General features: G+C 39.1%; 1 protein-coding gene across 1 annotated transcript in view; it reads right to left on the reverse strand.

The window, feature by feature from the left end:
- Positions 1-12,428: 12,428 nt before the first annotated feature.
- RBM28 (RNA binding motif protein 28) overlaps positions 12,429-19,486 on the reverse strand; it is a 43,271-nt gene continuing 36,213 nt past the window's right edge. The window contains exons 16-19 of the mRNA XM_075208521.1: positions 18,210-18,284; positions 17,313-17,740; positions 15,257-15,356; positions 12,429-13,717 (exon numbers count right to left, since the gene is read on the reverse strand). Of these exons, the coding sequence (XP_075064622.1) occupies positions 13,568-13,717; positions 15,257-15,356; positions 17,313-17,740; positions 18,210-18,284 (753 nt within the window). The 3' untranslated portion in view covers positions 12,429-13,567. The remainder of the gene's footprint in view (positions 13,718-15,256; positions 15,357-17,312; positions 17,741-18,209; positions 18,285-19,486) is intronic.

Raw genomic sequence — 19,486 nt, forward strand, 5'->3', positions numbered from 1 at the left:
GATCAAATGCAGCAATGTCAAGAATGTTATAGCAAGTTCAAATAATGGCTGTTCATACACATTCCAGATATAGTTTTTCTTGGCTCACACTAACTGCACAAAACAGTTCACTGAGATAAGGGAAGAAAATGAAAGTTGTAAAAAAAAACAACCAAAATTTGAGAAAGAGATTCCACTGTAAGCATAGAACTATTTTATACAAGTATGATTCTAAAATCACAGCATGTAGCTAAGGGCACAGAGCCAATATATTCCTGGAAATCACATTGCTTTGATTATAGCAGAGCCAGGCTGCTATATATCTTGTGACAATTCCATTAAGTCATAACTTTAAGTTGCAGATTATTAGAGCCCCCTGCTAGAATAACAAACACTGCTCAACTAGAATGACTGAAACATAACTAATAATGTTAAATGTACATAACAGCGCCCTTCGTATTTAAAAAATAAATTTTACCAGTTCCTGTTTTGTTAATGCAGAACTCTGTTGACCATACACATACTTGCCAACTCTCCCTGAATGTCAGGGAGACTCCCTGAAATAAGGGTGATCTCCCTCACTCCCTGAAGAGTCTGGCATTCTCCCTGATGCTGAGCCAGTACAAGACGTGGTTGGCTTCGCCATCTGTGGCATGATGACACAGTTCAGAAATTGTATTGATGCCTATGGAAATGGCCATTTTCATGGAAACCAAGACTTAATCAAAGACTGACAGGTAAGACAACATGACTTCAGTAATGGAGACAGAAATGTAAAAGACACTTCAGTCTCTAGAGATTCATTAGCTGCTTTTCTTTAACGCATAGTTGCCTACTCTCCCCATTTCTGGGAGACCTCCCGGGATCGCAGGAGAGCAGGGCAACCTCCCGGTTCTCGGCCCCGCAATAGATATGTGGTGGGGGGTGGGGCTTAATGACACAAATATTGTGTCATTTTAGCCATGCCCCCAGCTGTAATTGCCCAAAATTGTGACAATTGTTTAGGGGGTGGGGCCAAAATGTTGCGATTTGTCAAGCCCCGCCCCCGCACCCTACCTCCCCTGGGATCTCCCTGAAGCCAACGAGGAAAAGTTGGCAAGTATGCATACAGGGCCTGATTCATCTGTGGATGCAACCTGCATGCAACTTGCGTTTAGAAACGAGCAAAGAACTTGGGCGTAATTCCGACCGTATTCAAATACAAGTGGATCTCAAGATACGTTTCCATTTGAATCGGGGAGAAAGTACTCTCTGGTTAAACGTTACTTGCCTTCTGTAGACAGACAGACAGAACAGACTGTAAGTTACGCATATGTGCAATATAAAGTCCTGTCAGAACGTATGCACAAAAAATATCTTATGAAACAAATGAACAACTCTTAATACCATAATCATAAATAAAAATATTTTCGAAAAATACATAAATCAGGATGTTCATAATGCATACAGTGCATACAATGCATTTTTATAATCTCTTACTTACAAACACATGTTCTGTGATATCTAGTAACTCGCATACGTGTAGTTTTTAATACAGAGACTATGCCGCATTAGTTATCACTATTAGTTGGCACTTACACATGTCCTGTGGCTGGTGCAAGTAGTACGACCTTACTGTACATTGCCTATGTTCATCCCGGTGGTAGTCAGTTTCATGGTACCGACAGAAGAGAGAACGACATGAGGAGGCCGATTGAGCACTACACCGACCTGTAAAAAAAAAAACTACTTACCGGAATCAAGATTACTTCACATCACGATTCGCTCTCTTGCCGACTGCACAAAATGATGTCATCAGACACAGCGACTTGGCTTAAAGCGGAGCTGGATGGACCCGTCTGTCATTTATGTCCTGTAAGTATTATGTTAGTGGTTGGAGGTGTTAGGGGTATTAGGGTCAGGAGTTAGGGTTAACCCTAACCCTAATCCTAATCCTAACCCTAATCCTAATCCTAACCCTAACCTTACTTCTTTTTGTAGAGAATTAATAGAAATGCAGTTTGATCAGGTGTGCCTAAACTTTCGCATACAACATTATATGTGACAGGGACAATCTGCTGCGTGTGTTTTTAGCATTCAGTGTATTTATCTTTCTATATGTAAGTATCTTCTATTTATTTGTTAATTCTTAAAACCTTGTGTTCTTTACATATACATCGTTTAAAATTGTAGTTGAGCTAGCATTCTGATGATTGACTTCAATAGGAGTAGGTCGCCATCTTGTGGCCATCTGCAATGAGTCAGGGATAGCTATCTTTCATCTAATGTTTTATACATAATTAAGATTTTAAACTTTTTTTGTTTCATTAAATAATATTAGGCCTAGTCATAATAGTTTAAGAAAAACAGATTTGATCATGGTGCATAAATATTAGAATTTCACTTCACTAGAACGAATGGAGGGAAATTATTTTAGGTAGGTGAAAAGCAAGGTTGCATGTGTAGCAAACTTGTTTTTTTATTACTAATATTAGTTATTATTATTAACATTAATTATAACAAATGTTAGTGCAGACATAAATAGATCTAATTCCCACTAGCCTGTCAATCATCTATACATATTTTGTCAGTCCTGTTATAAGCCTAAAGAGATTACTGTTAACTGTCCATTCAAAGTTCAATGACAGAGGAACAATGGGATGAGGCTGAAGCTCTAGAGCAGGGATAGGCAGCCTTCAAGAGGGCCGCACATTACCCTTAGTCTCAGTTATAACATAAAACAATACATTTAATCAAAGAAACAGCCTCCTATCTGAAATAACATTTCAAGAGGTATTATAAACAAGTGTTATAAGCTATAACAAACAAATCTGACATTAAAGCAGGAAGGAGCTGGGGTCTGCAGGTGAAGGCTCGGAGGGCCTCCTGTTGCCCATCACTGCTCTAGAGCAGTGTTTCTCAAACCCAATTAGGAACCCTAACAATGCATATTTTCCAGGTGACAGGGGAATTAATTCTATCACCTGTAGATGCCAGTCAGTAATGATTACACCTGTGCTCCAGCAAGGAAATATGGAAAACATGCAGTGTTAGGGGTTCCGAGGACCAGGTTTAAGAAACACTGCTCTAGAACGCCTTTCATGTAGTCATGTCAACCAGACACCAAATGCTACAATTAAGAGTTTTCCACAGGGTGTTTTTCACACTGGTGCATATGCATGTTGGGAATTCCTTCCTCTCCAGGACATGGACCTGCTACCATGCCCAATACATGATGATACCTTTCATGATGACATGTCATTGATGAGTCATCTTCATTCAGAAGATGCATTTAATTAGTATGCAGAGTCACACGTATCATAAGGCGCGTGAAGTAAGTGCGGCTGTATATCCATCCTCAGTCCCTGCTTAAAAGTTCAACTTTCATTTAAAACAACATTTTACTAAGTTTGTCCAACTGTATGTTTATTCTTTCAGTATTAATGTCAACTGATCTGAAATTGTTACACAAACATTTAATGCTGTGCCCTGTTCAGTGATGTGTAGAGTGGTGTCATTTTGAAAATGTAACAAATGGATAGACAGGTAATTAAATATTCATATGAATTACACAGCCAGCATTGGAAGATCTGCCCTCACTTACCACTAGACATCCCAAGAAAAATCACAATGAAATACGTAGTACAGAGAACTGCTTCCTGCACACAGCAGTTACTCACCTGCCTTACAAAGCGAAAGTGATCATCAGGTATTATGGAAAACAGGCTATCACAGTACGCAGGGATAGAAGTTCCTGGGTGCGACAAACCAGCATTTCTCATCACACTTGATAGACAAAGGCTCTCTGGAAGTCTCGTAAGTAACTGCTGTGTGCAGGATGCAGCTCTCACTATGGCTAGGTACACACTGAAGAATTTTCCGACCAATGTGTTATCTCAAACGATTAAACCTACGACTGAAAGTCCAATCAGTCTGACGATTCATGCGTACACACTGACACGATTTACCTTCAGATCTGTGTTCTTCATCTGGTCCTTCATCTGGTCCTGTAGTCTTCAGAGAATGACAGCACAATATTCAATCATTCATTCTTGTCACACTGATTAAAACCGACTTGTTATAGCTATCCACATGTGGTTAGCACTTCTGCCTCACAGCACTGGGGTCATGAGTTCGATTCCCAACCATGGCCTTATCTGTGTGGAGTTTGTATGTTCTCCCTGTGTTTGCGTGGGTTTCCGCCAGGTGCTCCGGTTTCTCCCACACTCCAAAAACATACTGGTAGGTTAATTGGCTGCTATCAAAATTGACCCTAGTCTCTGTCTGTCTCCCTCTCTGTCTGTCTGTGTCTGTGTGTGAGTGTGTGTTAGGGAATTTAGACTGTAAGCTCCAATGGGACAGGGACTGATGTGAATGAGTTCTCTGTACAGCACAGTGGCCTAGTGGTTAGCACATCTGCCTCACAGCACTGGGGTCATGAGTTCGATTCCCGACCATGGCCTTATCTGTGTGGAGTTTGTATGTTCTCCCTGTGTTTGCGTGGGTTTCCTCCGGGTGCTCCGGTTTCCTCCCACACTCCAAAAACATACTGGTAGGTTAATTGGCTGCAATCAAAAATTGACCCTAGTCTCTGTCTGTCTCCCTCTCTGTCTGTCTTTGTGTGAGTGTGTGTATATATTAGGGAATTTAGACTGTAAGCTCCAATGGGGCAGGGACTGATGTGAATGAGTTCTCTGTACAGCGCTGCGGAATTAGTGGCGCTATATAAATAAATGATGATGATGATGATGATGTACAGCGCTGCAGAATTAGTGGCGCTATATAAATAAGTGATGATGATGATGTTCTAACGAATTTCGTTAGCTTCTTTGACTCTGAAATGACACATTCTGTCTCAGAACAAACAAATTATTCCTTCTACAGCACTCTCTACATTTATTCACCAGGACATTCATCTGTAGCATTGGGTGAAAAGAACATGACTCTGTAAACTCTATGGAGATCGTAAGCATGAGTGCAAACACACTAATGATCGGTCGGTGGTTGATCGGAAAATATTAAACAGTACAACCAACAAAATGAAACGATGATCGGCACTTTGGGACGACTTTAGATCATCGTGCCACTATACACACTCACACGGTATCTGACCAAACAGTCGGATGTTGGCTGATTGGAGGTTTTTTGTGCAATCATTGGGCTAGTGTGTACCTAACCTATTTCTAATTTCATTGTGTGTTTTTTCTCATAGGAAATGCAGCACTATTAACAAATGAGCTGATGGTGATAAGGCTTTAGTGTGTTAATGTAACTATTCAAAATAGTGTAACTATTTAAACAATGTGTAAATTATGTATGCGGTACAACAGTAATCGAACATCAAATTCATTATTTTTTTTCTCCACTATAAAAAAAGAGTACCCTGCTGATTTTTTTTTTTTTGGTAGTAATTTACACCTTTTTTAAACGCCCCCCCAAAAATGGGATCCCTAATGTCAATTGAACCTAGCGTTTTAATTCTATTCGAAAAACGTGTGTTTTTGCCGTAAAGCAAAACATGAGGAAGATAAAGTAATTCGGGTTGAATTTTTGGATTCGGGAGGAAGAGTAACCTTAAGGGTCCAAATTTTGTGGCGATTTCTTAATAAATACCCGTGATACTTCAAATAAACTGGATAAAGAAGCCGCGATTAGTAAATTATTTAATAAATTGAAAAATCAATATTTAATCAACTAATTGTCAGTCAAGATATTTGACCGAAATAGTTGTTTTGACATCCTCTCTTAACTAAAAATTTTTCAAGATGGGTGGTGGACATTTCATGGTTTTTTTGGGTGATCTGAAGTGGAATGACCCATATATGTTGCCTGTTTTTTAACAAAGCCACAGAGGTGGGTCATTGCTGGCCTCCTCCCATCCCTTTGACTGCACTTTTTCCCTTGTGATACTTTAGCCCATGTTACAGAGCAAATCTATCCGCCATCCCCCCCCCCCCTCTCCATTCCTGCTAGGAGAGATGCACGTATATGTATACCATTATATAGTCGACAATTTTAGGCCAGGTTCTGTGATCATTATCCACCTTAATTATATATATATTTACTAACCATGGTTAATTTTTTCACATTCCCCTAATAAAAGATGACTTCACCACCCTCTATGCCCTTAAACTGGCACAGGCAGTGTCTCTATCCCTCTTGTTCGGGGTCTGTCTCTAATTTTGTATATAGATCTCTATCTTCCAATTAATTGATCTAACAAAAGCTTGGCTAGACAGACACAGACCCTTCCTGGAACAGGAAGGGCATTAAATCATTAAATAATAACTTCTATTTGACAGTTTACCTTTAACCCTTCCACCAAATACAAGAACACTTTAACATATCAGAAAAAGACCTTTATAAGCACCTCCAAATTAAGCATTGGATTCCCTTATGGTAGCGCCAGACCACATCCTCTCGAGACACTAAGGGTATGGGTATTAAGTAGTATATCTGTCAGGCGCCGTCCCCGCTGATTTCCTGTCATTCGGTGACGGACGCCTGCCTTCCGGGCCGCAGCACTTTGATGCTAAGCAACAGTGCCTGTCGGGCGCATTCGCCCTGCTCAGGCAACGGGACGCTACTTACCCCTCCAGTATGCCGCCTCCTGGCTCCTCCAATCACCACTTACTCTGCCTTATTTAAACCTGGCTCTGGCGCCATTAGGGTGCCAGAGTAACAGGTTCTATATCTAGTGTTCCTGGTTCTCCTGCTCCACTCTCCCTGATCGTACTCCCAGTGTTCCTGCTCTCTCTCGTTGTGACCTGGCTTGGCGACCTTCCCTTGTTCTGTGTGACCCATATTGTTCCTGCGACCTCAGCTTGTTGACTTTTCCTCTGGATTCTCCCTGGTACCTTGCATTCCCGATTGGCTTGACCCGGACCGTCTGACTCTTCTACACTACATCGGCAACTGGCTAGTAGGACCGCGACCTGCGTGCCCTGTGCAGCGAAGTCCAAACCTCCTTGCGGAGGCCCCTGGCGAACACCAGGGGTACGTTAGACTACACACCTGCTAGTTCAGTAGTGTCAATACCAGTTAGTGTCCTGCTCATTGTAGTCCTCAGTAGGCCTACGGCCTGACAATATCTAATGAGTGATTTTTTTTTTTGTTGAATTCATGTATGACAATGTATATTGTATGTAACCTTGTAATGTAATCTCAAAGTGTACTTTGCTAGATGACATGAGTTTGAACCTATGCAAGTGTCAATAATCTGTTGAAATTAGCCAGAGTAGGGAGAGATAGGCATCTCTGAGGAGTTTGAAGCCCCAAAGTTGTAAACGATCTAGCCAAGCAGAACAGGCAGAGGTGAGAACTCAAGGACCTGTGAACATTCTTGGTCTCAAGGCATACCAGTTCGAAAGCCCTGTGACATTTGGGGGATCAATTTGTCCTTATTGACAGCTAAACTCCAAAGGTGAGGGTGAGAGCTATGTGGAAAAGGTTTAAAATCTTCTACTTTAGACAATAATGCGTGCATTTTCATGAGGGGATCTATCGAGACTGAAATGTCCCATTTTTCTCAATTGTGTTCCCTCACATACCAAGTCTCACCTAGTAAGTAGTGACTCTGGTTTTATTTCCTATTTTATTTCTGAAACTTATTTGTGCAATTTATTGTATATCTTCTCATTAACTTTTTTGTAACTAAGCCTTTTCTCTAAACATTTCTCGGAATAAAATATATTTAATCTAGCATTTTCTCCGTGATTCCTTGTGAATTTTACGAAGCCCAGGGAGGCTCATGCTACATGTGTATGTGATTTATTTCTGAAACATTAATAAGTGGCTTTGGTGAACTAAAGGACACGATAATAAATCCTTTGTGGTGGCAGAAAAGGTGTATTCATTGCGAAGTGACTAAGGTGACAACAGTCACAGCCAGCTGTACGGATTGCTGTATCTAGGACAGGCTGGGCGTTCGTGACACCAATATTTTGAGACACTATAAAGGCTGCATTGAAAGCACATAAAAAGACAATACACAATATAGGTAACATACTTTGAAACAGTAGTTAAAACGTTACAATGTAATTTTCAATGCAAACACATTTGGCGTTTTTATTTCTATAAATAAAAGCTGCTTTAGACCACATAATACAAAGCAATTACCTAGGATTAGTTTTCCTTTGGTCTACTTATGTAAACCTCAGATCTGCTATATGCTTAAACAATGAATAAGTAAAACTATGCAACTTAAACGCTATAAAGAGAACATTAAAAAGGATTTACACAGTGGTCCAATGATTACAATCCAAAATGCTGTTCTCATAAAAGGTGACATTGTTACCACCAAATCCAATCTCAGAAAATGATGCTTAAATATACCATTAAGGTACCTTATATTTTCCTATCCAGTTAACACCAAACAGACATTTATACCATCTTTTGAACACAGCGTGACAATGTTCATGGCCATGTAGTAATATTTTCTCATTCAAGGGCATTGTAGAAGAGGATATCTGTTGGCTTATGTTACAGTTTCCAAGTACGTTTTTATTGAAATTTTTGTCGTTTTCAATCTGCTGCTTATGTCGACATTTTGACTGTTGATTTTACAACCTGTAGACATTTTGCATTTAGAATATTAACAGTGTTGACCTAATGAACATGAAGACATTATGACTGACAACATTGCAACTACATCCCATGTATTTTATATGTGGTATTTTTAGAACAAATAAGACTTTCTTTGGGAAAGATAATGGAGGACAGACATTAAACACATCATTTATTATTAAACAAAAAAAGCTCATTCTACAATTTTAAACTCCTGTAACTGATCTTCCACCCCAATTACACTATACAGAGCACTGCGCTTTATCTTATTGCTCTACTGCACCACTTGTAATGGTTTCTAGCTGCTGCAATACCAGGGGAAGCCATTTATTCACTGGATAAAAAGGCTCAACCTCTTTTATTATAAAATATTAGAATCAATTAAAAATATGTTTTTAGAGATATGTAAAAATCCAATCCTTTGTTGAGATAATTAGAAAGAGAGAAAAAAGTATTTTAATGTTAAGAATAAGAATTTAAAAAATACTTGAAAATATTTGAAGCATAAAACTAGAAAATGCACTGTGGAATTTCATAGTTCCTTACAAATAAACAATAATGAAACATGTACTTTCAGATTAAATATTGTAAATTCTATGATAGTTGGATTTCTAGGACATACCACTTTGAAAGTACTTATATACAACGATAAACCACAACATTAAAACTACTTACCTAATATTGTGTAGGTCCCCCTCGTGTCGCCAAAAAACAGCTCTGAGCCAAGGCATGGACTCCACAAGACCTCTGAAGGTGTCCTATATCTGCCACCAAGATATTAACAACCAATCCTGTAAATTGCAAGGTGGGGCCTCCATGGCTCGGACTTGGTTTTTCTGCACATCGCACTGATGCTCAATCAGATTGAGATCTGGGGAATTTGGAGGCCAAGTCAACACCTTGAACTAGGTCATGTTACTCAAACTATACCTTAACAACTTTTGGAGTGTGGCAGGGCCCATTATCCTGCTGAAAGAGACCATTGTCATGAAGAGGAGTACCTGTTGGAGGGTGCTCGTCATCCGTTAACTATATTTACTGACCACAAAATATGAACCCCCGACAAGCAAGATGGTCACTCTTTTTCTCTCGCTTTGATCTAATTATTACCTTCAAACTAGCTTCTAAGAATAAAAAGGCGGATACATTATCTCGGGCGGTTGCTCCTTCCTCTGACCTTGAAGATTATATGGATCATCCTATACTTGATCCTAAATGTGCGAGTCTAGCTGCTTCTTCTACTAATGTTCCACCTTTTGGGAAAACCTTTGTGCCACCACTTCTTCAAAAAAAAGATCCTCTCATGGTATCATTTCTCTTGTTTTGCCGGCCACGCTGGAGTACGGAAAACATTGGAAATTCTCTCTCGAAGTTATTGGTGGCCTTCCATTAGAAGAGATATGAAATAATTTGTTGCTGCTTGTGATATTTGTTCCCAATTCAAGTCTTCCCGTAGAGCACCTGCAGGGCTACTTCGACCTCTACCCATTCTTTCCAAACCATGGACCCATATAAGTATGGATTTCGTCACTGACCTTCCTCCCAGTAAGAAATGTAATACCATTTGGGTGATCGTTTATAGGTTCTCGTAAGATGGCTCATTTTGTCCCTTTGATAGGCTTGCCTTCTTCTTCTACATTGGCTGACCATTTTATCAAGGAAATATTTTGAATCCATGGATGTCCGTCTGAAATCGTTTCGGATAGGGGAGTGCAGTTCGTCTCCAGATTTTGGCAGGCCCTTTGTAAGACCTTGGGTATCCGGTTGTCATTAATCGTCCTCATACCATCCTCAATCAAATGGACAGACCGAGAGAGTCAATCAAGATCTAGAGTCTTTCGTGAGAATTTTTTCTTCAGCCAATCAGGACAATTGGGTAGACTTACTCCCATGGGCTGAATTTGCCCATAATAACAATGTTGTGGCTGATTAGTGTATATTTCTTCAAAATATTATAATGCAAGTTTTTGGTTTTTTTAACAAAAAAAACCCAAAACCCATCACACATCATGTGTTGCATTATGATATATACTATAAGTCTAGATGCAGGAACATATTCATGTTGTGTCTAAGATTAAATTTCACAGAAAGTTTAAAAAATGGGTAAAAATAAAAAAAGAAAGTAAATGTGGGAATTGTATTGTATTGAGCAGTGTAAAACAGAAGTCTGACCATTCTTGGATGGGATAGTCTGTGTTCCAACTACAACATCAGAGAAACTGCAAGTACAAAAAAATAATAATAATAGACAGGCTGTACCAAAGTCAATCCACACAGAATGGAGGGAATGAACAGACTATAATGTGACAACAAACTGGCCATGGAACTGGTCTGCAGAGGCCCAACGATTCACTGTCCCAGAGAGAAACTACTGAGATGAGCCCAGATGGAACTGGTACATGCCACAGAATAAGCTTATTAAAAATCAAGCTCCTATCCTCAACTGCAGCTCAACTGAGAAGGCGTAGCATACTTATACCTATCAAAAAGAGCATCAAATCTGTAGGTAGAGCACCCATTCAAGTGTGAGTGACACATCTCCTAATGGTTTCTGAGGATGCAGGCACAAGGACGACACAACCAACTCTTAGAGGATGTGAAAGCTGTATACAACTCTGGGTTGTAAAGATCGTACAATGCGAAGGACTACCTAGTGGTTATGAAAATCAGCTGCCAGCTCAGAAACATGCCTAGCCAATGCAAGGTCAGAAAATAATATTTCCAGGTGAGGACACACAGGAGAACCAAACTAAGGCTCAAAAGGAAGACTGAGATTAAAGTCAAAAGCCAAACCTGAAGAACAGAAGGGAAGATCAGATGTATCCCTTTTCTTGCAGTAAAACTAACAAGCAAGCAGCACTGGTAGAACACGCAGACTTGTGAAAGCTTGTGGCCAGGCCTTTTTCCAGGCAAAGGTATGAAAGATCTCCAACAAAATTCCTGTGACCCTCTGGGAGACACAAAAACACATTCCTCACAGCCGTTGGCCAGATGGTTATGGCCCAAGAGCAGGCTAGAGCTCTGAATGAAATAGGCAAGTTGTAGCCCGGAGACAGAGGTGAGGGTAAAAAGATGGACTGTTTTAAACCCATTTGCAATGCTGTTAGTGTAGTTATGGTAGAAGGGGTAGCATGAGCTATTATTAGGTTTGGTAGAAGGCAAAATGAAAAGAAAAATAAATTCAAAAATAATTAAGCTAGGGAACAAAGCAAAAAAAAAACCACACATTGAAAACCCATTGTTAGTATAAGTATTGTAATGCAGCATAGCTAGAAATTCATCCAAAACAATACACTAGTCAGGTTATAGAACAAATTATAGGCGTAATAAGCTTTGTTAATGAGAGGCTTCGGCTAAAGGTTTCAAACTAGTCTATTTAAAGTATAGTATACCAAACTCAATTGGTTGAGTAGCAAGAACAGACGATTGACATAAAATTTAGATCCATGAGTATCCAGATGCAGTACATTCACATCTTAACATACAAAAAAAAAAAAAACTACAACATTACCTACAACCATAATTAGAATGTGTGCTTTCACAGGAGCCAAAGAAATCGGAAGTATGAAAAGCAACACAAATGGAATACCATATCTGTACACTTTCTTGACAATTAAATACAAAATTCTCAAAATCGGTTCTCTTTTCCCCTCTGCCTCTCCCCATTTTAATAAAATGTGAACTACAAAAGGTTTTTTCTAGTTTCGAATAATAATACATTTTTGTAGCAACTCAGTGTTGACTATTAGCGGAGGTAATCATGTATTAAGTGGTACATCATTTGTGAAGTTGACTGTATGAATCTATATATTGGCGTATTTATACATAGTGCTATCTTCATGCTTTCCTCTCAAAACACTGGAATTTTGCAGGTTTAATCCTTCTTGGGAAAAAAAACCCACACATTTTCTTTGTTTTTAATATGTATTAAATAATTTCTAAAAGTAATAGCTGTAACATCACAAGGAGAAGGTGGTATACATTCAAGACATCTTAATCGTAGTCTCCTTTCACTGATGCAACATATTGCTACTTTACGTTTCAACAGGCATGTACATTCAGTATTGGGTTTCGTTTCGTTACTGAAGTTTAGTTAAGAAAAAGTGGACAGTGAAAAACAATATTCACTTTATGACAATTGTCAGATTCATGAGTATAGAAACACAGTACACTCACATCGTAACTTATTAAAAACACAGATAAAATAAACCAATAAGTAGAATATCTACTCTTTTACATGAGCTGGTTGAAGGAATATGAAAGATGAAAAGCAACACAGATGGAATACCATATCAATACACGATCTTGACTATTAAAAAAAAGTACAACATTCTCTATACTACATATGGTAAATTTCCCATTTTCTCACCATCACCTTCAACATATTTACATAAAAAGGTCTTATGTTCATCTGTTTAATTTTGTTCATTTGTCGTTTTTCTCCTTTAGCCTTTGCATTAGCTTGGGAAGTTCAGGTAGCAGGAAACATGGCAGAACTATAAATTGTCCCTCCACACAATAGTCTCCAAATGCTCTAGGTCCTCTTTGGTCTACATGAGTGTTTCAACCTGCCACCTGTATTGTTGGTCAGTGCTCAGATCTGGAACAAATGTTCCATACCTGATGGTTATGTCGAATGATTCAGTATTTAGAGAACAGGGTATGCCTTCATTTATAGCTCTGTTTATATTTTTTTTTTCAAATAAGATCCCTAAAAAACAAAACTTTTAAAATTATTTGAAATAAAAAAAAATACTAGTTAATCCCATGTTCATCAATTGCTGACCTACATGTTACTGCTATCAAGCAGACTATTGCTAATGGTTGAGTGTAGGTTAAGGCTAGGTTGCTCTTCTATTCCTCATGACTCTTCTGACTTTATTTTATTTATTTTTTTAAACACGTTCCCTTTCAAAACTCATTAAAAAAACAGTTTGTCTACAAAAAAAAGGATTTTGCTTCAAAGTATCATCAGATACAATCCAAAAGGTGAACAGACAAAATTCCTCAGCAGCATGTCCCTTCTTTCGAACAAAGCAGCGTTTCAATCCTCAAACCACTTGCTTCTTTTAGCGGGAGCAGTAGTACTGGGCTTCCCTAGGATTTTGCGCTTGTACTGTTCCACCAGCTGATTGAAGCGAGTCTCTGCTTGGCTCCAGGGTTGTTTCCTCTTCTTTTCAGGTAACTGGGAAACCTGCCAAAAAAAAAAAAAAAAAAAAACACAATCAGCTAAATGAGGTTATACTTTGCTACTTTTCTACCTCCTATTTTCCCATTTGTACTGTAATAACCGTGAATAGATTTGTTCATAACCTTTATTGTTTTAAAAAAGTAACACAGAAAACGTTTTCCAGGCTGGGCTGAACAAAATAAGGTAGCCTGGGTCTCTGGGACTGTTCCTATGAAAGTTTGGTGCCAAAGGAGTGAAAAGAACTCTTGTGGTGGAAGTTATCTTACTTGTGTTTATTTGGAGGAATAAATGAGCATATAGCACATTTAATTATCTTCTCTCGCTCCAGCAGGAACAGTGCTTACCCATAAAAAGAAAAGTAGCGAGGTGGGGCGGGGACTTTTGAAAGCTTTGCGACTAGTTAAGAAATGAGACAGAGGACTTTACACACCACCATCCAATTAGGTAAGGATTTTATGGAATCAATGGTTACATGACGTGTAGGAGATGATGTGGCCAGGATAGCAGAAGCAAGCTGCATTAGTTATTGCCTGGACTTGACCTTTTGTAATCCGTACCAGAGTTATTTCACCCAAGGAAAATCGGTTTTGGATACACAAATGCTGCAAAGGCTAGCTTAAGCACCGGACAAAGGCAAAAAACTATTGCCTGAGCAAGAAACGGATGCTGCATCCTGAATAAGTATCATGGTTTTCCTAGTTAGCCATAACACCAGAGAACATTCTCTCAAGTCGAAGTCTCCATGGGAACAATGGCAGAGGGCTCCAAAAACCCGTGAGGCACAAATAGCTTTTGTCTGGATCTGCCCATGCTCTGACACAAAGTCACTGAAGAGCTGATCTGCAGGAAAAACTAGGTGATGGGATAGTTTTCTAAGGGAGCAATGGTGTTAACCTTGGTCTTGCAAGTAAAGAAAGGTTCACAGCAGAAATAAATTAGATAAATTTGATAAATGAAATAAATAAGACAGTTAAGAGAATTTGTTATAGAGAACGCCTCAGTTTCTTGAGTGCCGGCCAAACTGTCTTGATCCCCATTGTATTCTTCCCTAGTTTTGTCAGAGATCTTCACTAAAAGAAAGGCTGACCCCAACTCTTTCAAAACATTCCCAGCAAGCCTAAATCACCTAAAAAAGGATGGATGCCTATCACTAATGCTAGGCACTGGAAAGAGAATTGAGGAGGAAGAAAGTCTGGTTTATCGGTGTTTGTTTTGTATAAGTGGTCTACTTTCTAGAGTAAAACTGACTGTGCACCCCTTTAGCAGACAGACAAACAAATATTTTAAGATTCCCGAAAAGGTGCTGTTCTCTCTTTATGGAAAAAACAAAAAGACACATTGGAACAGTTAAAATGTTAATATTTGTTATTCATTGATATATTGCAAAAAACATCCAAAAAACAGTTAATTTTGGATGGCGGCAACAACACAAATGTATGATACCTTGATTAAATCTATTTCATTGAGTCCTGCAGAGGAATTCTTAGCAGGAAAGATCACTGAAGATACAATACCCAGAAGTGGAAGAGAAGATTTACACACCTCTTTTCCTGCTGCATTTAATCTTTGCGTCTTCCGGGTCTGTCCCAGAGGTTTGGGTTTCTTTAGTGCCAGCTGCTGCAGCTTCCCCTTGTCCCGTGCCCTTAGAGAGAACAATTACCAGATTAAAGCTAGTGCAGAAATTATACAGAAATGGAGGTGCCAATTATCATGTAAGTGAACGAGGCAGCATCACAGAGAAAACAATAAAAGGGACATCACATTGAAATTGAGAATTTCCAATGTTGATATTTTGAAAATAATTAAAGATGCTTTGTTAATACAAAAGGTTATCATGGTCATGAACAAAAAATTGTCTGGATGTTAAACATTCCACTATCAAGGAATCAAGGTTAAGTCAGAATATCTAGCATGTTTACTTAAAGGATTTTCCCAAAAGACAGTTATCAAAAATACAGCAACAGCAGTAAAAAGATTTCCCCCCTGCTCTTGACTTGGCAAGGAGACCAACTACCTCAAGCTGAGCTAGTTATCAACATCTGGGGGTTCACTAAACTACACAGGTCAAATATTATTTAATTATTTCCTACCCAGCCATGATTTGGGACAGAAATAAAACCTGAGTCACCTCACTATCATCTTACCTCTCCAGACTTCTACAATGGGACAACCCTGATTTCCCCATGTGCTCCTTGCAACACTATTCCCAGCTCCGGAGGGCGGTAGGCATGTGATTCTCCCATGATATTACAGATAGAGGCTTCTAGCTGACTTTCAATGGCTTACAAAGTAAGCATCTTTAACTCTCTCATAAGCTTTAATTATATGCAATTAAAACACTCCATGGGTTCCCTTCCATCAGATGAGCTTCTCAGAAACCTTACTGACTTTACATCAACTTCCCCCTCAAGAGAGGAATATTTCCTCACTCTATGGAACACTATTAAAGAAGGTTCTCAGGACATGCATGAGGGGAATTGGGATAGAAACATTGCCCCCCCCCCCCCCCCCTACAAAGTGCATTACCAATGGTACTACACCTCTGACAAACTTACTACTATGTTCTTCTCTGCCTCTTCACGCTGTTGGAGGAAATGTGGTCAGATAGGTACGTACCACAATATTTGGTGCATCTGCCCCAAAATTTGAGCTTATTGGGATAAAGTTTGAGATCTTCTGGCCTTACTCCTGTTGTGACCCTGGACCTTCCTCTAGCTATCCGCATCTTTGCTAAAGCCAAATGTTTCATTGCTAAGTGCTAGGAACAGCATGACCGAGCACGTCTTCCGTGCGTTTCAGCTCTAAATACTATATTTGGGTTATAGCACATGCATGGAAAAAAAATTACCTACTTCAAGACAAAGAAATACCTTTACTCTGATTTGGGCCCTGTGGCTATTCTTACAAAGCCAGTCGAGCCTCCCCCTATCCCCCCCCAATATTCTACAACAGACAGGACTTTTACTCTGGTCTCCTTTTGGACCGGACACTTTGTTACCTTTCCCTAACTAAGTTTTATACGGGGCATGTGTCACGTGACCTCTTCCATGTTTCCCACCATCTACCTATATTTGGCACCAAGATGGTGACCCCACCCCCTCCTTTCCCTCCCTTACTCTCACTTTCTAGAAGTTCACCAGGGTTAAATACTATGTTTTCTTAATGTGCTATTGTATTTATTGTAACATTTTGGATTCTATGTGACTATTTGAATGATTCTTCTGTAATTGCACTATTTATTTGAATCCTGTTATTTTTCTCCCTGATCATAGTCAACTGTAACACAGCAAAGGCCACCTGACTAAACTTCAAACAGTTCACATCTTACAGTGACCAATTTCAGTACATTTACTGGTGGGTGCAAGTTTTGCCATCCATGAACACAAATGATATATACATTTGCCAGCTTCATTGACACCTCCATGCAATCTGCTTATAGAGGAAGATGCCATTCTCTGTAAATTTATTTAGAAAACTATTTTGAAACGGATAGTTGCATACACAAAAAGGTACAACCAAGGACAACAAATCCTCAACAAGTAGGATAAACAGAAAAAGTTTAAGTATGGCAGGAAAAGGTGTTTCTGCATATTCCTACCTTATCTTGGGGCCTGTATGGGATGGCATATGTATAACTTTCCTTCTTTTCTTTCCATCTGGAAGTTTCTCATGCTCTATTTCCTCCTTAGTTTGGAAACCTGACCATGTAGAAGGCCCAGAAGGCCCTTTGTTTCCTTCCTGCTTTTCCCCTTGCAAGTTGTTGCCAACATCTGCAGGATATGATCTTTTTGGCGGCGTTTTATTTGATGCTGCCTTATTAAATGTACCTTCTTTAGTTTTCTGTGTGGTATTTAAAGCACTTATGGCCTTCTGAGGCGTTGGCTGTACTTTTTTTCCTGCAGGAGGCTGGGTTACTGGTGAAGTAACACCATTCTTCTTCTGGTTCTTTTTAGAGTTTGTCTGAGCTGGTTGTACCAGAGTGGTATCCGCTGCTTGCTCTTTTGCTTGCTTCTTCCTCAGTACCTCCTGCAAGCAGAGAGAATTGTCACTCTTTATTTTAAAAAAAAAAACAACAAAAAAAAAAAACCACGTGTGGGTCATTTAGGATCATCTTTGGGAAAAAAAATATGTGACCATCTGAAAATAGATACATATCCTGTTCAAGCTATCTGTAGCTTCATAGATTTTCATAGTCAGAGCTATACACTTTATTCTGAAGTCTTAAAATGCCATCAAACAGAAATATCACCTACTGCCACTCAAATGCGGTTAGAATGGTTAGGAGAAGTGAACCTTGTGACTGCCAGAGGTAGGAGCCCACAAAAAATAAAATACTAATAGAGAGATGGATTTTTTTTTCAAATGCAAAACATCCCCGTAAAAGCTTGCCTTGAAAAATGACTATAGTAAAAACAATAAAAATAAAAAACACCAGAAAGCATCATCGGCTACTGAACAGTCATTCATTTATATGAACAGGTAAATATGTACTTACCAGACTGCGCTGTGCTCTCCTCTCCTTTATCCTCAGTTTATTTTTATCCTCCAGGGAAAATTCCACAATTGGCCTCTGAAAATAGGAAACAATGATTATTTTCTGCTTAAGGTGCTGTGGTTAAAATGTTATGCTCTATTTAAAAAGAATTAGAAGTTACAAAAAAAAAAAAAATCACATGTATTACTGATCAATATCCAATAAAGTGAATCGATTATCAGTATTGATGAACTATTAGGTATATTATTTTGTGTATTGTACATTAAATGAAACTTGCTTTGACAATGAATAACGCCCTTGTGAAATATAGAAACTGCGCACAGATAAAGGTTTCAGTAAGTGCTCGGGAAATATAATTTGTCTTCCATGTAATCTATGCTTTTAGGTGTATATGTTTTAATACAAATGGTCAGGCAGAATTAGTAATAGTTGACCGCCACTATTTGTTACAACACTATTTTCATTTCTGCTCTTTATTACACAACCCTCATTTCAATGGATCATCATAATCAGGTATTTATATAGCACCACTAAATCTGCAGCACTGTACAGTGAACTCACATCAGTCCCATTAGTGCTTACAGTCTAAATTCCCTAACATTCACACACAGACTGACTGAGACTAAGATCAATCTAATAGCAGCTAATTAACCTACAAACTCCACACACTAATTTTTTTTTAAGTAATGAAGCAATTGCAAAACAATTATAAACAATATTTCTATGAATAAGACAGACAGTGGAACATAGGTGTGGTGTTGGTGAGTTCCACATGACTTATGTGATACACCGTGTGGTGCTGGCATGACTTACGTCCTTTCATATAGATACTATTCTGTAAATATTGAGCATTCTTGTGGGACAGTGACAAGACTAATATTGGAGGTAAAGCTCACTGTGGACACAGAAAAGAGGATTTTTATACTCCCGATAAATCCGTTTCTCTGATTCCATCTGCGGGACACTGCTACCATGGGGTTGTGTGAGGGGAGTGGAGTTTGGCATTTAACTAGTTAACTTGTTCATGCATCATGCTGACAGACCCCTTCCCTCTGCAACCCCCCTGTAGCCTCTTCAGTTTAAGTATCAAGGAAGGGGAGTCAACCAACCAGAGACTAAAACAGCAGAAGAGCAGAAAGAAGGGAACGCAGTGTCCCCCATATGGAATCAGAGAAACGTATTTATCGTGAGTATAAAAATCCTCTTTTCTCTTTCATCCTATCTGGGGACACTGCTACCATGGGGATGTTCTAAAGCAGTCCCCTTAAGGGAGGGAC

The sequence above is a fragment of the Mixophyes fleayi genome, chromosome 4 (genome assembly GCF_038048845.1).
Source record: "Mixophyes fleayi isolate aMixFle1 chromosome 4, aMixFle1.hap1, whole genome shotgun sequence".
In the NCBI taxonomy this organism is placed as follows: Eukaryota; Metazoa; Chordata; class Amphibia; order Anura; family Limnodynastidae; genus Mixophyes; species Mixophyes fleayi.